Consider the following 21961-nt stretch of genomic DNA (forward strand, 5'->3'; position numbering starts at 1 on the left):
AAGCCCCAGCATTGTTGCCGGGGAGGTGTTTGTGTGCTTGGGTGCTCTTCATTGTGAGCAAACAGGTGAGGATTTGGGGGGAAGAATTCTCTGCCCACTTTCAGTCTGGTCCTTCAAAATGTAATGGACCCAAGTTGAGGCTCTCACTGGCATCTCAAGCTACGAAACCTCCCTGGGAAATGGTAAAATGTGTGGAATGAGAAGCTAGTCAAGCAGATCAGATTTAAAGGACAAAGCATCCCCTGTTCCCCAGAGCAGTGCAGCATCTCTTCTCATTTTGACAGAACTAGGCTGCCCCCATTTTCGATCCACTGGGTCAGTTCTTAAGCTTAGCTCTTGTGTTTACTCTGTGAAGAGAAGAGGAAAAACAACGCTGAAGTAAGGAGAAAGTAAGCACAAGCTGTTAACTCACTAATTATGGGACGTGTATACTTCGGTTTTTGAAATGTTAGGAAATTGGAGAATTGGTCAATCTAAGACAACATTTATTTAATGGGGCTCTTTCTTAACAAGTTGACTATGTCCCATCATTAGACCAAATATCCGTCTTGTCCAACATCTAGGCAAAAATGAACTCTTACGTCCTCATCTCATGATACACTTAAGAGTTTAGCATGTTGTGCAATCAACTAAACCCAGCCAGCAATGAGGAGGGTAAAATGGGCTTAGTTTTAACAGCAGCAACCCCACGGCTTTTTAAGGCTAAACTAAGACCTCCTGGTCAGCCGTATTGTATGAACGAAGATGAGATTGTGATGGACAATTGACGATTGACGGTCCTCTCCAACTACCAAAAGAAGAAAAATTCTAGAGATGTGTCCCCCACCCCACCCCAGGCAAAGCAAGGCTTCTCTAAATATTCTTGTCTCTGCCCCATTTTTTTTCTCCACCCCCATAGCCGCATGAGGGGTGTGTTGGATGAGTGGCAAAACGCCCCACCCTTTCCACACCACTGATCATCATCAACTGGTGTCTTCGGTGGCACACTGTCCCCTGAACAATCATGATGTGGAGCTGTTGACACCCATGATTTTATCTACTCGAGTAAAAAGGTGTAAGAACCCCCAGCTCCCTAGCTCAATGGGGAATTCTGGGAGTTGAAGTCCACACATCTTAAAAGTTGCCAAGGTTGAGAAACACTGCATCATTATTATAAATATCACCACCATGCTGGGGAAGGCAAGAGAGGAAATGCTTAATGTCACAAGTGATTAAGCCAAGGATCATAATATGCATCTTGATTCAGGGGAGAGCATCATCTCAGCTTCATCTCCAATTAATTTTTTTTTAATCAGTTTTCCATTTCTTCTTGTTGAAAAGAAAAGGCAAGTCATTCAAACCACAGTCCAATACATAGTTAGGCAAGCTTTCTTTTATGTGTTTAAGTAACTGCATTGAAATATAGCTGCTGCTGTGATTTGTTTTGCTTTTAAAATTCATGTTCTTTCCAAATATATTGATAGGGTGCCATCTAGGGGATGCAGAAAGAAAACTCTTTGCCCCGCAACACATTTTTCCTCTTTTCCTATTGTGTATGCACTTTGTTTAACAGAAACAGAATTTTCCCTGTTACTACCTTGTTAACTTGATCAATTTATCTTTGTTTCTTTTGTTACATTAATTATAGGCATTTGTTAGATTTCCCTGTTGGGAAGTTTAATACTTGTTCTATATTTTTAGCTGCAGTCCTCCACCTTTCCCTCCCCATTACTGTACACGTTGATGGAAACTTGAGACAGATCCGACCAAACTGCAAACAGTTTTACAATCTTGGACATGTTCCTATGGAAAGATTTCTACTTTTTTTTAGCAAGTTAGGTATACGGTATATGAAAGTACCCCCATTCTTTAAAATATGTATTATTCATATTTAATTCAGTCTTTGTAACACGGCAGATATTTTTCAGCCATGCAGAGAATACATCTGCTGCAGCTTCTGCTTTGCTTGTAATATGGTAAATAATATCGAGACAGCGTAAGATTCTAGGGTTGAAACCAAAGGAAACACACCTTGTAACATTCTTTTCCCTTAGAGAAGTAGGTCAAGCAGCTAAAACTAAAAATAATGGGAAGTCTCCCCAACAGGACACTTTCCCATTTTTATTTTTTAACTTGTCAACTTTTATTGTCAGAAAGTGGCAACACCATACAAAGAAGCTAGAACTGCTTCATACAGACTATATTTCAAATTCTACCTCTCCGTTCTGGAAAAAAGAGTGCATCCCATTCCTCTCTTAATTGAATGTCAGCTTCCTCTTGGCTGTAATCAGATTATCCCAATAATAACTTGCTCAAAACCATTAGAATTAATACAGACTATCAGCTATATCCCCCTCCCACTTCATGTTATTAATCATTTGATTCCTGAGGTTTAGACCGAAATAAATTGGCGATAAAATTATCCAGTGAATAAATTAAGTTTGGAAGCAGAATTTGCGTGAAGCGACGTGTGTCCCAAACAGAAGCTGTGAGCACAAATGAGGGCAACAGCTTCTTTTGACTTTTCTTCCCCCGTTTATCTTGTTAATCATGACAATGGGTCTTTCTAACACAAGCTGCTTGTAGTGATGCTAAAAGCATGATAGGTGCATGCTCCAAGGTAAAAGAATTTTTTTTTTAGCTATGGCTTCCTGAATAACCAAACCATGGGTGGGTTTACACATCATCACAAATCAAATCACATTATAGCTTAGGACACCATGTCAACCAAGACATTCTTATGTTAAGTAGAGAGAAGGATAAAAAAGGCAACGCAACCATGCACTTTTTACAAAACACCTCTGAATCAGGGAGAGGGGGATGAATCTTGAAACTATAACGGTATTGACTGATCCTAATTCAGGCCTATGGCTCTAGGTTATGCTGCAACCTCCCAACCACGGGATCATTCTCCATCCTTGGATGTTGTAGTAGTCCTCCCCGTGGCTTCTGCAATCTGCATACCATGGGGAAAAGCCTCTGCTGACACCAGAAGCCAGGTCTGACTTGGGAATTGGGAGACAGAAATTAGTGTTCATGTAAACGTTCTCAAGGGTCAGCAGGCAAGTCAACGAAAAAAGCAGAGATGGTGCAAGTCTTCCCAGACCCATTATTCTGGTGGCTTTGTGACTATGTAGCCACCCCGTAGAACTTCTTCGTGTTTACATCCTTTATATTTGCACACCCTTCAAAAGAGACAATAAAAAAAGTTCAGAAGGAAACGAAAAGAGCAGAACGCATCCTCTCCAGCAGCCTGCACCCAGATAAGCAGGGATTAACACCAGACAGACAATCAAGCAGAAAACAATACCCCAATCAAGGAACTACCAAGGAGGAAACTGGCAGGGCAAGTTGTTGTATATAAACAGGGAGGAAACTGGCACCCACCAAAACTGGCAGGGCAGGCTATTGTATATAAACAGGAAGCAAACCCCACACTCACTCGCACTGATGATGCACTCACACTGTTGATGATACCTAATGAAATGTCTGCAAGCCCACAGCCAAGCTCAGAGAGCACCAAGGACTCCACAGTTCAACCCTGACCTACAGATAATCTCTTCTATTGGCTTCTTTGTGTGATGAAGGAAAAGGATATATTGCAAGAAATTAGAGCACTGTTTTCTACTCAGATCCTTGGACCATGTAGCTTAAGGCTCACACTAACACTCCACATCATCTGAACACAACCTAAAGCAGTTTGATCGTTCTGACAGATGACCTTTGTTAAGAGAGAAACAGGTAGAAGGAAATGCCAGAACCACCCACTATTTTCCAACCTTATTAAGCTACACCTCCCATTGCTGATTGGGAATCAGATGTAAAACTAGACTTACTTAGAGGGTGGTAGGCTGCAGCGGATACCCCTGGCTGGCTCAGCAGCCTTGGATACCATCAGTCAACTAACTTGCCGAACTGGTTTTGCACGCTGGGTTAGGAATGGCACTGGTTTCACTTTTGCTGCAGGAGCAGTTTCAGAAAGGTTGCAAGGGTTCTGTTTAACCCCTGGACATTTGAGCGATGTCGTCAGGGTAGGAGAGCTGCCTCAACTCGACATAAACATGTTACAATAGCCAGATGGGAATCCAAAGGGGAATGCACCCCTGAACACCAGTTAGCAGGGCTAACCAGCCAGGGAAGGCTGTTTCCATGCAGCTATACGGCTGCTGCGGGAAATCAGATGATGGATCAGGAGAATCTTGATTAGATCTAATAGGCTGAGTGGTTTACTTTCCCCTTTACTCCCATATTCCACTTTAGATGTGTTTTTAATCCCAAAGAAGAGAATTCAAGCTACTACTAGACAAGTTCTGAAAAAGAAAACCTCGTCAATTTACAACCCAGGGCATTTAAGACGGCAGATCTGAGCTGTTGAGGTATGTTGTGCCTCACCGCCTTGTGACAAATGTTAATTGTGTGGCTAGGCAGACTGGGCTTGTAAAAAATGCATTCTTCCCCTCCACTACCAGGCTTCTTCTCCTACAAGTACGCCATTGCATTTAAACAGATCATCTGGTGCTCGGGGAATAATCCATCAAAGTGTAGGAGTTGGATTATCCCCTCTGAGATATTTCAGGGACAGTCAAGCCCCTTGAAAAAAACAAAACAAAGCTGAGGGAAACTTGGCATCCAATGCTGTGAACCGATTTTCTCCTTGGCAGATATAATGCAATACCCCCTCCCATTTGGGGAGGGGGGGAGAGGAATTTATTCTTCTTTTCTTTTCCCAGTTATCCCCTCCTGTGATGGTGACAGATCAATTTGCAGCTAGCATTCCCCAAGCACCCCTTTCTAATAGTAAGATGGCTGAGAGTTCTCTCACATTCTTAGGGCAGAGTATTTTTTTTTCTTTGTGCTTTCTCCTTTTCATTACAGAAAGATCCTTTCAGGGTTTCACCAAGCAACCATCACAAATCTATATGCATCAGTCTAGGGACCACTATATAAATATAACCTGGTGCCCATGTCCCTTTTTTGACACAGAATGCTACAGGTGGTCCTCGTTTAAGACTACACTCGAGACCAACATTTTGGTTACTATACAAAGCAGTCATTAAGTGAATCTTACCTGACTTTACAACCTTTTTTGCAGTGGTCATTAAGCGAATCACACAGTTCCCCACCGATTTTGCTGGCCAGAAGCCGGCCGGGCAGGTCGAAAATGACGATCATGTGACCACAGGATGCTGCAACAGTCGTAAATGCAAACTGGTTGCCAAGCACCCAAATTGTGATCACGTGACCACAGGGACGCTGCAATGGTCATAAGTGTGAGGACCAGTTGTAAGTCGTTTTTTTCAGCACCATCGTAAGTCTGAACCGTCACTAAATGATCATAAAATGAGGACTACCTGTATTCCATTTACAAGCTTCCTGGGGATGTGGGGGGTCAGTTTGAATAAAAAGGCTATCATTTATAGAATAGAAATAGTGAAACACTAAGCATGCTTTGGGGCATGACAGCATAGGGGTTCTGCCACCATTATGATATGTATAATCAAATCCTATTTTCCTTCATTTTTGTGGGGCCTTAGATTGCAGCCATTTGTGTTCTATGGGGTGCCTGTCTATAGTCAGTTTACATTCCCAGCATCTGCAGGCTGTCACAAGCCAAGTTCGCCCATGTGTGAACTTAATGGGGTTTGCTGCATAAGATTCCATGCCTGAGTTGGCATCTTATACTTGGCTGCACTGTCTATACGCCTGGCTTACAGACAATCAACTGGCCGTGTCCTCTTGTGACTTGTGGTTTGGATGGCCAGCAAGTGGGCAAAGTCTTTTATTTTCACTTTCCAAAGGAAAATAGCTGTGTTTTCTGCTGAAAAGGGGCAGAGGGGTGAGGTGGTCATCCCCCATTCAGAGAGGCTGCAGAGGAGTAGGGCAAACCATTATTATAAAACAGTTTTTTTCAACCTTGGCCACTTGAGGAGGGGTGGACTCCAACTCCCAGAATTCCCCAGCCAGCATGCTGGCTGGGGAATTCTGGGAGTTGATGTCCACCCCTCTTAAAGTGGCCAAGGTTGAAAAACGCTGTTATAAAATGATTATAAAAAAATATCGCTGTCCCCCACCCCCGCAGCAATGCTGCAGGCACAACCTGCATCCTTTCCCTTGCAAAACTCCTCGAGGGAATTGCAAAAAAATCCCAAAATAAACCCTATTCCAGGTGGGCGTTGTAGCCCCAACCTAGCCTTCCTTTCCGCCAGACTACAATTCCCACCAGCCCTCCACGGCCAGGCCGGGCGTCTCCGCATCACGTGGGCCGGGCGGCTCTTGCGGCGGGCCGCCCTTCGCCTCGCAATCTGGGTCGTCGCCACGTGACGCGGCCGGCGGCCATCTTGAGTCCCGCCACGCCCTCCATCCGGGTCCTGCCGAGGGGCGGAGCTTCGCGGCGGCTGAGGCGGCTGAGGCGGCCCGAGCGGGGCGGGAGGCCGCGGGACGGCAGCGGCGGCCATGGGGCAGTGCGGCATCACCTCCTCCAAGACCGTCCTCGTCTTCCTCAACCTCATTTTCTGGGTGAGGCGGTCCGGGGAGCTCGCGCGCGGCCCCCTTCCCTCTCGCCGTCGTTCCCTCGCCCCCTGCGGGGCTAGGCCTCACCTGAGCCCGCGCCTGAGGCGGCGGGGGGCGGCCTTTTCTCCGTCCCCGCCCGCCTCGGGGGCCCTTTCTCCGCTTCTCCTGCCGGCCGTCGGCGGGGTGCGGGCCGGGGCGCCTCAGGGGTTCCCGGGGGGCGACGCGTCGGGCGCCCCCGCTCTTTCCTGCCGGGAAGGGGGGCCCGGTCGCGCGGACCCGGCCCAGGGTCGGCATTGGGGCTGAAGGAGGCCCGGGGTGCTCCCTTAAAGGGGGGGAGAGAGAGAGGAGGCCCCCCCGAGAGGCCCTGGTTTGAGCCTTCTTGATGCCCCCCTTGATCCCCTCAGACCATTATTCAAAGCCCCCCCTTTGATCCCCCCCCGGGAAGTGCGGTGGCGGCGCCAGGTTTTCCTGTCTGGAGTTTGTCGTTGCCGGATTTACATGGTTTTATAAGCCGCCCAGAGTTGGCTTTATTATTATTATTATTATTAATAATAATAATAATTAATTAATTAATTAAAAAGGCGGCTGGACCCATGTTTTAAGTAAATAAAAGAAATACAGGCCCCCCCCTGCTTTACAGCACTTGGGGAGAGAGCTGAACTGCCCAGAGCCGCGGCATAAAAATTTAGTAAAATTGTTGTTGTTGTTGTTATAAGCGGCTCTTCCCAAGGCAGTTGGAAACAGGATCTCGCCTCCAAAGTCTCCGATGGAGGGTTGATTGTGTCCTTCGGTCGTTGTTTTGAATCCTTCTCTACGGCGCATCAAGTGGTCACCATAAAGAAATAAAGGGAGCCCCCCCCCTTGGGGAGGCAAGATGGGCATCTTGGGGGAGCCCCCATTCTTACCCAGGGGCTATGGCATGGCTTGTGACCCCCCAAAAAAGGGATGCTGTCTCTGGAATGGGGGACACAGAAGCCAGAAAATGGGATTGGGGTCGGGAGGGGCTGGTGTGTGAACCTCGATTTATTACAGGAAGTACCCCCGAAGGATCTGCTGGTTGAGGAGCTCCAAAACTGTGGCCTCGGATGTGGTTTGGGAGCTGGAGCAAGGACAAAAAGACAACCCCTCTTTTCTTGGTCTTGGTGTTCTCACCCTCCCCTCAACGGACATCCCTGTTTTGTCTGCTTTTAAGCACAGCATTTCCATTAGGATGAAAGCAGCAGTCATCCTTATTAAGGCTGAGCCCTGCATTCAGCTCATCCTTAAAGTAGATCAGCTGTCCCAGGCTTTAATCTGGCCCCCGGATATGTGGGCATGTTTGGCAAGGGGATGGGAGGAGATGAAAGGATTTGGAAAGAAGGGAGGGCTGGCTTGCAGGGGCAAAAGGCTGTTACAGTTGTGCAATTCAGTCTTTTATTCTGGGGCTCCCTTCATTGGATATGTTCAAGTGGAGGCTAGACAGCCATCAGCTGGGGAGGGCTTCATCTGGAGCCCTGAGGTGGTGGGGGGGGGGAGGGTTGGTCTTGATGGCCTAAACGGCTCCTTAGACACTATGTCTAAGATACTGCAGTGCTTCCATACTGTTGCATCATTTTTATTTCCTAACTTTTAAAGGAATACTCTCTCTATATGGAGCAGATAAGCGAGGCTGAATAGTAAACCATGCTAGTGGAGGTGGCGAGAGAGGCTGATCCACTCCTGTGAATCCATCTGGGCCCCTCCATCTAGCTTCACATCTTCGCTTCAGCGTATCTTTCCTCAGTTTGGAGACCAGGAAACAAGCCCGCTGCAGTTGCTTAGCAACAGATAATAACTTCTGGGGTTAATCCCAGGCTAGAGAAATATGAATGGATAAATAAAAGGCCAGCATAGACCAGAATGCCCACATTTCTCAAGGATGGCCATATCTGCCGCTTACATGAGTTCTTTATGGTCAAATTTCAGTTTTTCCCTTGATATTTAATATAGCTGTTACAGTCCAAATTTTCTGCATTTGCTATTACACATATTAAAATGGCGCACGTATGCTACTGCAGCAACAGTGTAGTCAATCTGGATAGTAGAAGAGAGGAAGAACAGCATATTATGAACTTGGGATCATCAAGGCCTGATTGCATGAAATAATATAGTTTCAAAACATGATGGTTTACACAGTACAAGCTTTCGGAGCTGTTAAGTTGGAATTTAAGTTCCTGTCATTTGAGATTCGTTGCCTCAGCTATTTTAAAATAGACGTTAGAAGGGGCAAAGTGCTTTAACACTATACAGTCAAAAATATTATGCTGTGAGTAATGCTTTTTTTTTTAAGGTTGTTAGTGTCCAACTTTCTCAATGTTGAGTGATTTTCCAGTAGATCTCTTTAACAAGTTTTTCTTGTTTTGATACCTGTAAATATCAGTCAAAGACCTGATGGATCTTCTAGTTTTTTGACTGCACTTTTGAAATGCTATGAAAGAACTGAAAAGAAGCTTTGATGGCAGCTTGCTCACTTTAATGTTCATGAGGCTCTTAATTATATTTCTTTGTTGGGTTTCTATCCCATCTTATCTTCAGGAGCTCAAGGTGGCCTACTGAGCACTTCTTCCTCCATTTTTTTCCCTGTAACAAGAACCCTGTGAATTAGGTTTGGCTGAGTGAAAGTGATGGGTCTAAAGTTAGCCAGGACCTTCCATGACTAAAGGTGACATTGGAACTGTGTCCCCTTAACTCTAGGTCAGCATCATCACCGCTACATCACACTGATTCCTAATGATACGTTTGTGTAAGATTAGTCTGAACAATTTTTTTTAACTGGGAGGTCTCTTTCAACATAATCTGGACTATGTTCTAAAATAGTGATCAGTGTATGTAAACACATTTTTAAACTGTAGATGAGATACTGCGTTCAGATAAAGGCAGTTGAGCCTTTAGATAGCACTCTCTTTTGCCGCCAAACACACACGCTTGACACTCTGGCCAAGTTCTCTAGGAAGTAGAAGCATTCACACAGTTTCCAGCACAATTATGTGTTCAAAGAGTCATCCCTGGTAATGAGGTTTTAAGATAATATTATAAAATATCCAAACATACATTCTGTATGATTGGGTAATTTGGGACTGCTTGATAAATCTTACGAATAAGATTTGCGTGCTTTGCAAAAACAGAAATGTAATTGCAGACTCAGCAATTATGTATGTGGAAATGCATGTGATCTTCTGATTTGTTCTGATTTTTGTTTTTGGAACGTGAAGGCAATTTTGGACAGAATTGACATAAGCTAGATGAAATTTCATGACATTAACAAATGCTTAAATACTAAAAAATATTAAAACAAGGCTAGTTGTACTTTGGACAAACTACCATGGGATGCAAAATAAGGCAGTGAACAGAACGTACTTTTAAACCATCTTAAATCAGTCTGAAACCACTAAACGGTACATTTCTGTGGGGGTAGTTAAAGAGACAATGGCATAGAATACAGATTTTCCTTCACAGAATAGTTTATGGACTAGAAAAAAAGTGGCCAGGACAATTTTCTACATTCATTTTTCTGTGATCATAGTATTCCTGAAGTGAATTATGTGGTATAATTCCCAGGGAATTCAGAGGTGCTCCAAGTAGCAGGTAGACATCACTTAGCCAATATGAGTTTAGGGTTAATGAAAAAAATGTTGCATTTCAAGCCAATTACTGCTGCTAGTATTTCACATAGCTTGCCAAAACATCTGTATGAGAGTTAGCCTTTTGAATGAAAATATAGTACTGTTAGAGCCACTCAGCCATTACAGTTCATCTGCTTTTATTTCAAGTGGAGGAAATAATGGAACTAAGAGATATCTAGTGAAGTTGATCAGCAAATATTGAAAACAGAAAGATTCACATCACTTGATCTACTGAAGCCACTGTGCCAAGATGTGGTAAAAGGAAATAAAGGAACAATGTATGAAAAGATGCAGATTCTTTCTCATCTTCCTTTGTATCTAATGAAGTGGACTGTGACCTGCAGAAACTTGTGTGATAATAAATTGTAAGACTTTAAAGTGCCACAAGGCTTACAGAGCTTCGCTGCTGGAGTCTTTACGATTTGTTGTTCTTTTGAGTAATGATGGATTGGCTGTAGAGTCCTGTAAATGTGATAGAAACATGTGGTGACTGTAAAAGGAGATCGATGAACTGAGCGCAGATAGGTCTGTTAGCAGCTGTAAGTTACAGGAGCCCACATGGTGTTGCCTTTCCAGTTGCTGGGGTGGCCAAGCAGAGAGCAGTTGCTTCCTGCCTTGCTCTTGGGGGAGCTGAGTCTCTTGGTCGACTGCTGTGGGAAAAGCTCCCCAGTCTTGATAGTATAATCCAGTAGGACTCCCCTTTGTGTTTTTTCAAATTTCTATCACTGCCCATCTCTCCCGAAAAGGGGACTTTGTATTAACACATGGATTTGAGTGGCCTATTTGTTTCATAAAGGGAGCATGTTCCCTCCTAGCCTTTCATCAGTCAGCCTGCCTAAGGTTTTATTTTATTTTACTTGAACATATGTTTAACAGCATGACCAAGTTTTCATTTTTTTTTAATCTGTTCAATCGTGTCTGGTTCTCAAAGACTGCCTGGGCAAGTCCCTGCAGTTTTCGTTGGCAAGGTTTTTCAGAGGTGGTTTGCCGTTGCCTGCTTCCTAGGGCTGAGAGTGTGTGACTGGCCCAGGGTCACCCAGCTGGCTTTGTGCCCAAGGCGAGACTAGAACTCACGGTCTCACGGTTTCTAGCTTGATGCCTTAACCACTGCACCAGACTGGCTCTCTGAGTTTCCATATAGCATGTAAAAAAATTGAATCATGTGTAGAAACTGTACCCAAGCCACTTGAGTTGCTGTTTTCTAGCAAAATAAACGTATTAATACTGCCACATGTGCAGTATATGTAGCTTAACTCTTTTACAGTTTCACCGTGAGACTAAAGCCTGCAGTTGCACAGATGAAAAGAACTGGACAGGTTTCATTGGGCTCTGAACCCATGAATTATTACTTGATAGAAACTTGAGAACTGCTACTAATGTTCTCACCAAACGTAATTTGAACGTGATTTTGGAGAGCACTTAATTTGGAACAATGGGCCATAGTTGCTTGAAATGCATCAGTAAGCGTGTTGACCTAGGCATTTCTCTGGATACTTTTTCATAGCCGTTTTGAATTGCATAACCATCTTGGAAGGTGCTCCCTTGCCTTTGCACAGTCCAGGAACTTGCTTGTGCTGAAGATTCAGTTCAGATTACAAAGCCACGTGAAGGCGAACAGCAGAGAATAAGAGCATTGTTAGGGTTCTCCCTCTCTCCGCATACCTTTCTTTTTTCTTTTGCTCCACCCCTCCAATTGCCATGCATTGGAGGCACTTTATCTCAGCCCTTAACAGAGTGGGGCTTTCTAGAGTAAATACATTTGTAATTGATAACTGATGTTGATCATTTCTACCCTCTTTTTCAGTCCTGATGATCAAAAATGTTGTATTTTGGAATGCCGGTTGCTGAGAAAGACAGTGGAAGAATGTCTTGCGTTATCGGCTTTCCAGAGACTCTGGAAGGCCACCGTAAGGAAAACCCAACGCTGATCTGGCTAGGCCTTTGGTCATGTCCAGAGGAATTCATCTGAGGGAGCATTTTTTTTAATTGGTTTATCAGAAAAGCCATAAAAATTGTCAAGTACGCTCTCTGAGTAGCTCAGAGACACAGAAATAGGAGATGCTTAGTTATAAAAACAGGAAAAATGTAAATGTAGGTAATTGTTAGAAACAAATTAAAGCCTGCATGGGATGCTCCTGATTGCAGGACTGTATTAATGCAAAGTCACAGATGCTATGTCTTTTTTAGCTGCTGATGTTATAAAGAGAATTTTTGTTAAATATGTATTGATTTATGTAATGTTATACAATAAATTGATGAGGATTAATTTTTCTTGTAATAAATTAGTGCCTAATAATCTAAGCGTGACCTTCTCTGTGATAGCAAAAAATCCAGATATGTTATTAAAGTACAGAAGAAAGAGGGGACCAGAAGAAAGCTCAAGAACCTTTCTGGGTTTTATCCTTGTTTCTCACCAACAAGCATCTTGAATGGTGAGGGAGATGATATCATTAACAAGCTATTTTCATGCTCCATTGCTAGGCAACAGTTAATAATTATAGTATTCCCCATCTCTTCTTGGATGGCTCTCAACTCCGAAAGTTCTTATTAAAATGTTGCACACTAAAAATTTGAATTCCATCTCTTGGTTGACACTGTACATAAACCATTGGCTATACTGATTGGTGCTCATGGGAATGAGTCCTTTCCATTTATGTTACTGTCGCAATACTATAAATAAACTGGGGGATTAAAAGCGCCAACAACAGATTCATGACTGATGAATCATTGCTGAATTAATCTTTGATCTTGCGAGTCCTTGCTTGGACACCACATGTCTGGAACTTCTGTGCCTTAGTTGGCTCACGCAGAACACTAAGGCATACGTTTGGCTTGGCTTTTGAGTTTGGCTTACAGTGTTGTGTTGTGTGAACTTAGTTGTTACAGCTTGTAGTGGTTTTTGATTTGGTATTTGTGCCAGTCAGTGGTGATTTATTCAATAAACTATGATTAAATTTTGGCATAGCGTGTGTGAACACAGCCTAAGTTGTAGCATTGTTTCCTCCATCTTAAGAATGTGTAGAGCAGGGTTTCTCAACCTTGGCAACTTTAAGATGTGTGGACTTCAACTCTCAGAACAAGCTGGCTGGGGAATTCTGGGAGTTGAAGTCCACCCATCTTAAAGTTGCTGAGGATGAGAAACCCTGGTGTAGAGTAATTGGCAACAGTTCTAAGGCTTAACTGACAGTCTTTTCCAACCTAGTTCAAGATCTGGCTCTGGGACTACTTGCATGCAAGCTTGTACAAGTCTATGCACTCTTTCTGATCTGTTGATAAGGATTTAGGCGACGTAGGCAGCGTGATTTAATCCATAATCTTGAGTTGATGGAGCTTCTCTACCGTGTAGGGAAATGAAATGTTCCTGCCTTGTTATGCTTTTCTGCTCCTTGACTGTTGCTATGTGCTTTTGATGCCTTCCCAGGATAGAAGAGGGGTTTCCCTCTGAACGTACTTTGAAATTAGTGATGTGAATTTTAAGTCTGGTCCTGACCTAGCTGCAGTAAAAGACAGAGAGAAAAAAGGGGTCAATTGACATTGTTTTTCCTTGGTTCAAAAATACTCTCCTCAGTAGTTAGGGTGGTAACACCTGTCTGTCCTTATTTCCGCTAATACTGAATAAAAAAACGAAATGCAGGAGTATCTGTTAATGGCGTTCCTGTACAAATCCAAATGGTAGGTCATCGTTGCCGTCAGGTTTAACCATTAGCTTGTAACATTAAGCAGGCTGTGCTTGCAACTATGGAATTGCAGAACATGAATTACAAAGCACGGAATAACGGAAAAATCCTCCTCCCTCAAATCCCCCTCTCCCAAATTTTAACTTACAAAATAAGGGGCAGCCTTTGTGAAGGGACACCTTCTGCGTCGCTCTTCTTTCTCTTACCCTTTGTTTTATAGGCAGCTGCAGGCATCCTGTGCTATGTGGGAGCCTACGTCTTTATCACCTACGATGACTACGACCACTTCTTCGAAGATGTTTATACGCTTATCCCTGCAGTGGTCATCATAGCAGTGGGGACCCTCCTCTTCATCATTGGCCTGATTGGCTGCTGTGCCACAATCCGGGAAAGCCGCTGTGGTCTCGCCACGGTAAGCTTAATATCAGGAAGGAACGTCCTGTTTTATGGGCGTGGCCATATTTCCAGGACCCTCAACTGACTTGGTATATTTTTGCTTGACATGTTTGGAATATGCAGCATCAGCTCCTGCAGCTTACTGTAACTTGGTTAAAAGCAGCCAGATGCTATATTTGACACCGAACCTTATTAATGGGTAAAGCATCAGCCTGCCTGCAAGGCATATCAGGTTCCATTCAGGCATCTCTAGTTTAGGAGGGAAAAACAAGCTCTGCTTGAAACGCTAGAGAGCCATTATAGATTAATGCAGGCAGTCCTGGGCTGTTCTGCCATCCTACAAGTTAGGCAGCCTTTTATGTTCTTCTGGCGATGATAAATAATAATAAAACAGCCTTTAAGTGGTGTCGCCTTTTTAAAAATCCTTTAGCAGCAAAGAAAGGAGCGTGGTTGTTTTTATCAGCCCTTTAGATGATTAATACACAAACACCTTCAATTAATCTTAGAAGCTTGGCAATCTGAAGGAGGCTTGTGGACAGAGGCTCGTTCGTGTTGAAATCACAGAAATAAGGACACAGGAGGAAATTGGGCAGACCATTGACAGTTAAGAACATGGTGAGCCAGCTTAGCTGGCCTCCTGGTATCTAAATACAGCCTCATAAGTCCCTGTTTCTTATCCCCCATCCTATCCATATGATAGTTGACTACCTAGTTGGTGTTACTATAGCCTGCTCTTGCTGTGTCATTTTAAGTTGAAGGATCTGGTGCAACTAGACCAGTGTTTCTCAAGCTTGGCCACTTTAAGACGGGTGGACTTCAACTCCCAGAATTCCCCAGCCAGCTGGGTTGAGAAACTGTGAACTAGAGAGTCTGTTTTTGTCCCCCACCTGAAGGGAGTGGGCCAACAGCCAAAATGTCCATGCCTAAGATCTGGTTCATGGATTACTTGCATTTGGCAGGAGCTAGACTTTACCATTGGTTGATAGCTCTTCTGAAATCCCCGTTGACTAGAAGCACAGTTGCTTTGTGTATTTTCATTACAGATAGCTGCATCAATGAGTTTCCGTTTGCAAACATTTCTTTCTCAGCCACAGCAATGGCAACACGCTTCATGAGAATGATTGAACGTAAAGTTGCAGAGTTGCATATAAATCACGAGTGATGAAATTAGTTCCAGTTGGGAGCATGGAGTGAATTGTGCATCTACTTCCATCTAAATACAAGACAAAGGAACATTTACTTATTTGTTAAATTTATATGCTGCCCAGCCCCCAAAGACTCTGAACAACCTTGTATAGAACTTGAAGTGGCAGTATTCTCAAAGCTTTGAGCTTCATTCCCTAAAATCAGCTGGAATACTTGTACCTTTTATCCTCCATAAAGGTTTATGATGGAAGTCAGTTACATTAAGCGTTTAATATAAAGCAAGTGTTCCTCCTTTAAAGCAGCTCGCTGTTTATTTGGGAGGGTGAAATTCAGCCACCACTTTTAGTCCCATTGGAAAGGGCAACACTTCAGCTGATTCTGTGTAAGTATTAGAATCATTCAGGTTTAAAAAAAAAAAGTCTTAACATTTGGCTGTAATGTACCCTTATTTTGATCAAGTCAGCTTGAATTACTGTGGAATGGCTGCCACACAATTCTTCCCTGAATCTTAATTTAACTTTTTGGTTTTGCTCCCTTAATGAATTAAGGCACTAATAATCATGTGGATGTATTCATTGTGGACTGAAGATTACTCTTCTGTTGTTCCTGTAAATGAACACGACCTTATTTCTGTCTTCCAGTTTGTGATCATCCTTCTGTTGGTTTTCGTCACGGAAGTGGTGGTTGTGGTTCTGGGTTATATCTACAGAGCCAAGGTAATCACCTCTCTTTGGAAGTGCTGAAATGGATACCTAAGTAGCTATGTTAGTTTTATTCAAGGTTTGATACAAGCTGTGGTTCTGTTAAGCAAAGTTGTAGGAAGACACTGGATTAAACTGAAAGTGACATGCTTCTTTGGAAGTAATTAGAACCTTCAAAGAGATAAGAAGTAATGTAATAAACCGAAAGGATGAATGTTTTAGATGAGGATTACAAATATAGATTTTCCTTCCCTCTTTTAAAGTGTTTGTTAAAGCTCTGAAGTAGATCCCCAAGAATCTACTTTTAAGGGTGCCTGGGAACATAAAGATTTTGACCAGCTTCAGAAATCTAGCAGCAGGGATAGTGAGCAAGCCCCACTAGGAGGAAATCCCCAGCAGTCAACTCATTTGTCCCTCTAGAACTGTGGGATACAGAAAACAGAACTTGACAGGAAAATGTTAAGAAGACAAGCTGTGGCACTCAAGAAGCCTTAACAGAGCCAACCACCTGTGAAGCATTTCTGCACACCACTTGGTCAGTTTGGTTGACAGACTGGCTTAGCAGGCTTCTGTTCAACCTTCTGTCAGCAGAGAGAGGTCTTAATCAGTGTTTGTTCTAACAGGTGGAGGCCGAAGTTGATCACAGCATTAAGAAAGTGTATGACGCATACAATGGGACAAACCCGGACGCTGCAAGTCGTGCAATCGATTATGTGCAGAGGCAGGTGAGAGCCAGTGCAAACACGGCTGTGGTGCCATGTGTACAAAAGCTGGTTTCCACCAGGATAGGCCCTTCTAATGACGACAAAGCTACTATCCCGTGCAAGGAGGCGCTCTTTCTTCCCTTGCCAGCCGTCCTTAGGAAACCTGACCTCTTCTCTTGATGGTTCTTGCTGACGTCTCTTTATTTGTCGAGGGTTGTTTCATCCCGTAAAATACCCCCTCTTCCACTGCAATCAGAAGCAGCATGGCCCAAATCTTAGTGGGAATTGGACGTAGGTTTTTGGGCTGGAAACCAGATTATGCTGATACAGGTAGTCCTTGCTTACTGACTGCCTCATTTAACGAGTGTTTGAAGTTATGATGGTGTAAAAAAACCAGCTTGGCAACCAGTCCTCACATTTACAACCATCACAGCATCCTGTGGTTGTGTGATCACCATCCGCATGCTTCCCAACCAGTTTGTGACAAGCCTCTAATGGAGAACATGGAAGTAAAATCACAAGTCACAGTCATGTGATGTTTGCTTAACAACCATAGTGATTCACCTGATGACCGAATGGAAAGTGAATTTGTAAGCCCACCGCGGTCATGTGATTTTCCACTTAGCGATCACGATGCTTAGTGACGGAGTTGCTGGTCCCAATTGTGGTTGCTGAGCAAGGACTACCCGTACTGAAAATGTCTATCACACCTACCGCTTACATGTGATTCATTTCATTTATTAATTAAACAATGTATATATTAAGATGTTTTATTTTTAATCTTATTTCTGGTTTAATTTGATTTTATACATTTTTAAGTCATCCTTCAAAATTGCTGGGGGGCTAGATATGCACTCTCCTTCCCCTTGAGGAAAAACCGGCTTGTTTGAAGGTATGTGAAGAGGCCGCTCTCTTTGGCAAGGACCTCCTGAGGGGGGAAAAAATGAAACATGCCTTGCAATGTGCTGATTCCTCAGACTGATTGAAGGGCAACATCTGTGAAAATAGACTTTGCAGAAATGCTGCTGGGGAAGAAATCTGACATTTTCAATGATGACTGCATGTGTTTTGAAACTAGCCTTTGTTACGTTCTGAGTCATTTTGAACAGGGAGAATACTGTGTGGCTTGGACAGATTTAGACGATGATTGAAAATAAAAGGGATGCAGTCATCCTTCCTCAAGACATTCCGTGGGGATGAATTGTTCCCTATGATTAGATGGTAGACCCCTTCTACTTGAAAGCCTCACTTTTAGGGGAAGGGAGACAGAAAGTAGAACTAACTGCCTTTTCCCAGACAGCCTTTCAACATGCATCAGATCATGGACAAATCTTTTTGACAGTTCTAATCTGGATCTGATCTCTTCGGAAGGTTCGTGCTTCAGGTCAGATAGTGCAGAGCCAGTTTCGCTTGACACAGGATGTTAGAAGTCAGCTGCCTTCAGTGCATTGCGCAATGATATAGACAAGCTCGGGGATGGTATATAAAAATCCAGAAGAAATTTTTCTTCTCACGTTTTCAATTTCTCATTCTGCATAGTTAGAAAACATTCTCCCTTCTAAAGCAAATTCACCCTCAAATGGGACATTTGGGGTACTCTTGGTACTGACCCTCGGATCAGTTTTGTGCCTGAAAGTATCATGTGACTTTTAAAGAGCTGGTCTTGATTCACTGAATGTATTCTGTTGCAGCTGCACTGCTGTGGGATCCACAACTACACAGACTGGGTGTCAACAACCTGGTTCAAAGAAGCGAAAAACCACAGCGTGCCCCTCAGCTGTTGCAAAGCCACCATCAGCAACTGCACAGGAAGCTTAACTCGTCCCACAGACCTTTATTCTGAGGTTACTGTCTTTTCTTAATTTGCCAGATTCTCCATAAAAGCTTATGCATTGGGTTAGATTGAGACTAACGGTGTGTGCAAGATCGCCAGCTTCAAGTCCAAATCTTCATTTAAATCCAGTGTGTTAACTCTACCACACTAGCCTGCGGCTCTGTTAATTAAGGACCTGTGGTTTAATTAGAGCTCAAGTGGTCATTCGTGTATGGCTTGGACATTCCCTCTCACTGGCCTGATGTGCATCATTCTTTTAGGGGAATTAGTTTCCAAAATACATTTCTTCCCACCTTGGGGAATTCAGACATTTGTAAGCTCTTTATAAGAGGTGGCATTCAGTGCTGTTTTTCCATTCAGTTGTCCCTGCTGATCCACTAGTTTATAATATATTGTCTATAACACACGATCTTTCATATAGCGTGTGTGTGTGTGTGTGTGAGTGTTATGGCTGTAGTGGTATAAAATTTGTTTTCTATTGATTATTGTGTTAGGAAATGTCTTACCTTGATTATTATATTTTACTGCTGATACTGGTTTATATTGTGTGTGTTCATAGCTTTATGTTATTTACGTTGTATGTTGTTTCTTATTTACCTTTACTGTGGTTAGTTAGAAACCGCTACCACTACTGCCCTCATACATATGAAAAATACGATAAAATCTCAGTTTTCCTAATCTGGATCAGCCAGTACTATTAATAGCATCCTCTGAGGATGTGAGAGAAGAAAGAGAAAAGGCTGCAGGGGGTGAAACCTGCTTTGAAACGGGGGCTGGCTGGATCCCCCATCTTGTCAGCAGCTGCTAAAAGGCCGTGGTTCCGCTTCTGCTCTTCGGATTCAGGCTAAAGAGCCGAAGGTTTCACTCCCTTGAGCAGAGTATATGTGGCCGTAGGATTCAGGTGGGGAGCAGCAGTGGGATGTGCATTGTGCGGATACCAAAGCATCGGGAGCTTGTAGCTGTTCCGGGATGCAGCATTAATAAGCTTGAGAAATGGTGCACTGAACTGGTGGACTGGTTTGTTTTTCAGGGGTGTAAAGTGTTGGTGGTAAAGAAACTGCAGGAGATCATGATGTACGTGATCTGGGCAGCCTTGGCATTTGCCGCTATTCAGGTAGGATTCGACAGAGATGCACACACACTCTGGTTTCTACTGCTGATACGAAAATGAAACTCTTCTAATTGTATCTGCTAGGACACATAAATGCCCCTTGGAAAGCTGCAATAATTGAGGCAGTTCCACCTGTGACACTTAATATTTTATTGCCGTTTACAGCTTTTGAGCACAAAAAAAAATGTAATTGCACCCTTGTGAAAATGTAAAATGGGGTCATTTCTGGAATGAATAGCTCACATGTGTTTCCTCAAGGTCTGTTTAAATAGCATATTGGACACAAAGCACACAAATGTCAGGACATATTGACTCAAGTGGTCTCAAATACTTTGCCATTTAACTGCTTCCCCTGGTTAATGATCACACAGGTCTAGGAGCTGGAAAGATCTTCCTTCTTATGGGAAATGTGTCACTTCTTTTTAAAGGGAATGGTTATTTGTTGCTTAAAGTACAGAGCTTCTACTATCCAGATGTTTTAAAAAATTAAAGATCCCGTAGCTTCCCATTCAATTTGGCTCAAGTCTGTCTGCTGTTGTGAACAGCCCATACTGGACGGTAGCACCGTAAATTAGCTGTTACCTTGAATTGATTTAGAATTTGAATTTGCCCTAGTTTTTGTCATTCTGACCTCTGCTTCCAGGGTGCCATTAGTTCCCTTTAGGGTCAGACTGGCCCCAGATGAAATTCACGTTTTTTAAAAGCACGACAAGGAATTGGAGCTTTTAGTTAGAGAAAGTTGTGACAAAAGGTTTTGTATCTTCTGGAGTGTCAGTTCTGGGCCCAGATCCACAGAGAGAACGTTAAGAAGTGTCCTGTGTTTTGGATTTTTCAGCCCGAGAGAGCTGTGGTTTTACCCAGGCTGTGCTAAATATGTTTGTCTTGCCATGGATGGGGCCAAAGTTTACTTGTCCATCACTCACCCTCAACCCCATTCGCCACAGCTGCAAACTCTCGCACTATCGCCACAAAATGCCAAAGCAGGAATTGCACAGGGGGCCCCTGGTAGCTTTCCTCACCTCTTCAGCATCCAGCAGCTCAGCCAGAATTCCTGGGGGAGCTGACTTCTGAAATGAGCTATTGCAAAAAAACCACAACAACCTTGGATGAGCAGAGACAGGCAGGGGGGAAAAAAAGACATCACCCTCTTTTCAGCGAGAACACAGAATAAACCCGGGATTATTTTAAAGGGGGCTTTTTTTGCAGGGTAAAAAGTATTTCCACACTGCAGAACAAGCAAGGGTAGGGCCTGTGTCCTGAAGCAAAGTAGGTTGGATTCTTGTTTGTGCATGTCCCCAGTCAGCTTACTGAAAGCCAATTCTTGGTATAACTCATGCTGGTCGGTACTCAGTTTCCTTCTCTTCCTCCTCCCAGCTGCTGGGCATGCTCTGTGCCTGCATTGTCCTCTGCAGGAGGAGTCGGGATCCTGCCTATGAGCTGCTCATCACGGGGGGAACCTACGCCTAGAAGCAGCAGCAGGCGAAGCTCAAAGTCCGTTTCCTCTGCTTGGAAGCCAGCTTGGCGGGGCCACCCGGAGCAGCCGTTCCGCTGACTTCGGCTCGGCCACAAGGACCCCTTTTGTAAACTTGGACAGTTAGCGCAGACACCAGTGATGGGCAAAGCTTGGCCTTCAGTCCCCTCCATGTCACCAACTCCCATGTCTTTAGCCAGCTTTCCACTTACCTGTACATGGTAGCAACCAAGTAACACTATTTTTGGAACCGTTTATTTTTAACAAGAAATGGCTTGAAAGCTAGGGCTGACCTAAGTTACAGCTAGATGGTACAGTGATATATTCTTCTATGTGGGGAACCTTCAAAATTTGCTGGGTGGCATTATCAATCAGAGTTGTGTGAGGGAAGTCAATTACTTTAATTTTGCGAAATTTAATTCTGCTGCTGCTTGCCTCTCACCAGTGTTTTAGTCTTTTTTTTTTTTTTTAAGCAAACCCTTAAGTCAAGTCCAGAACACTACAAAATAACTACTAATCAAAATTTTAGAATCATACTAGCACATCTCGACCTTCTTAAATCCAAATGAACAAACCTTCCGAACTTCAGTGTGTTAAAATGCAAACTGGCTTTTCAGGAGTGTGATGTATGCACTACCGTTCTATGATGAATTTTTCATTTTTTACTATAACGGGGCCGTTTCTGTACTGAGTGACTTGTTATCATAGAGTAGCAAAATAGAATGTGATAAAGTGAAATGTAAATAGGAAACCAGATTAAATAAATCTTCTGTACATCTCCCCAAAACTAA

General features: G+C 43.4%; 1 protein-coding gene across 1 annotated transcript; it reads left to right on the forward strand.

Annotated features, from left to right (window-relative positions):
- The first annotated feature begins 6343 nt into the window (after window positions 1-6343).
- Window positions 6344-21961, forward strand: TSPAN3 (tetraspanin 3). The gene is made up of 7 exons (XM_063314273.1): window positions 6344-6495; window positions 14028-14219; window positions 15991-16065; window positions 16674-16775; window positions 18446-18598; window positions 19619-19702; window positions 21074-21961. Exons 1-7 carry the CDS (start codon window positions 6433-6435, stop codon window positions 21164-21166), a joined length of 762 nt encoding a protein of 253 aa, XP_063170343.1. The 5' UTR covers window positions 6344-6432; the 3' UTR covers window positions 21167-21961.

Source organism: Candoia aspera, chromosome 13 (genome assembly GCF_035149785.1).
Source record: "Candoia aspera isolate rCanAsp1 chromosome 13, rCanAsp1.hap2, whole genome shotgun sequence".
NCBI lineage: Eukaryota > Metazoa > Chordata > Lepidosauria > Squamata > Boidae > Candoia > Candoia aspera.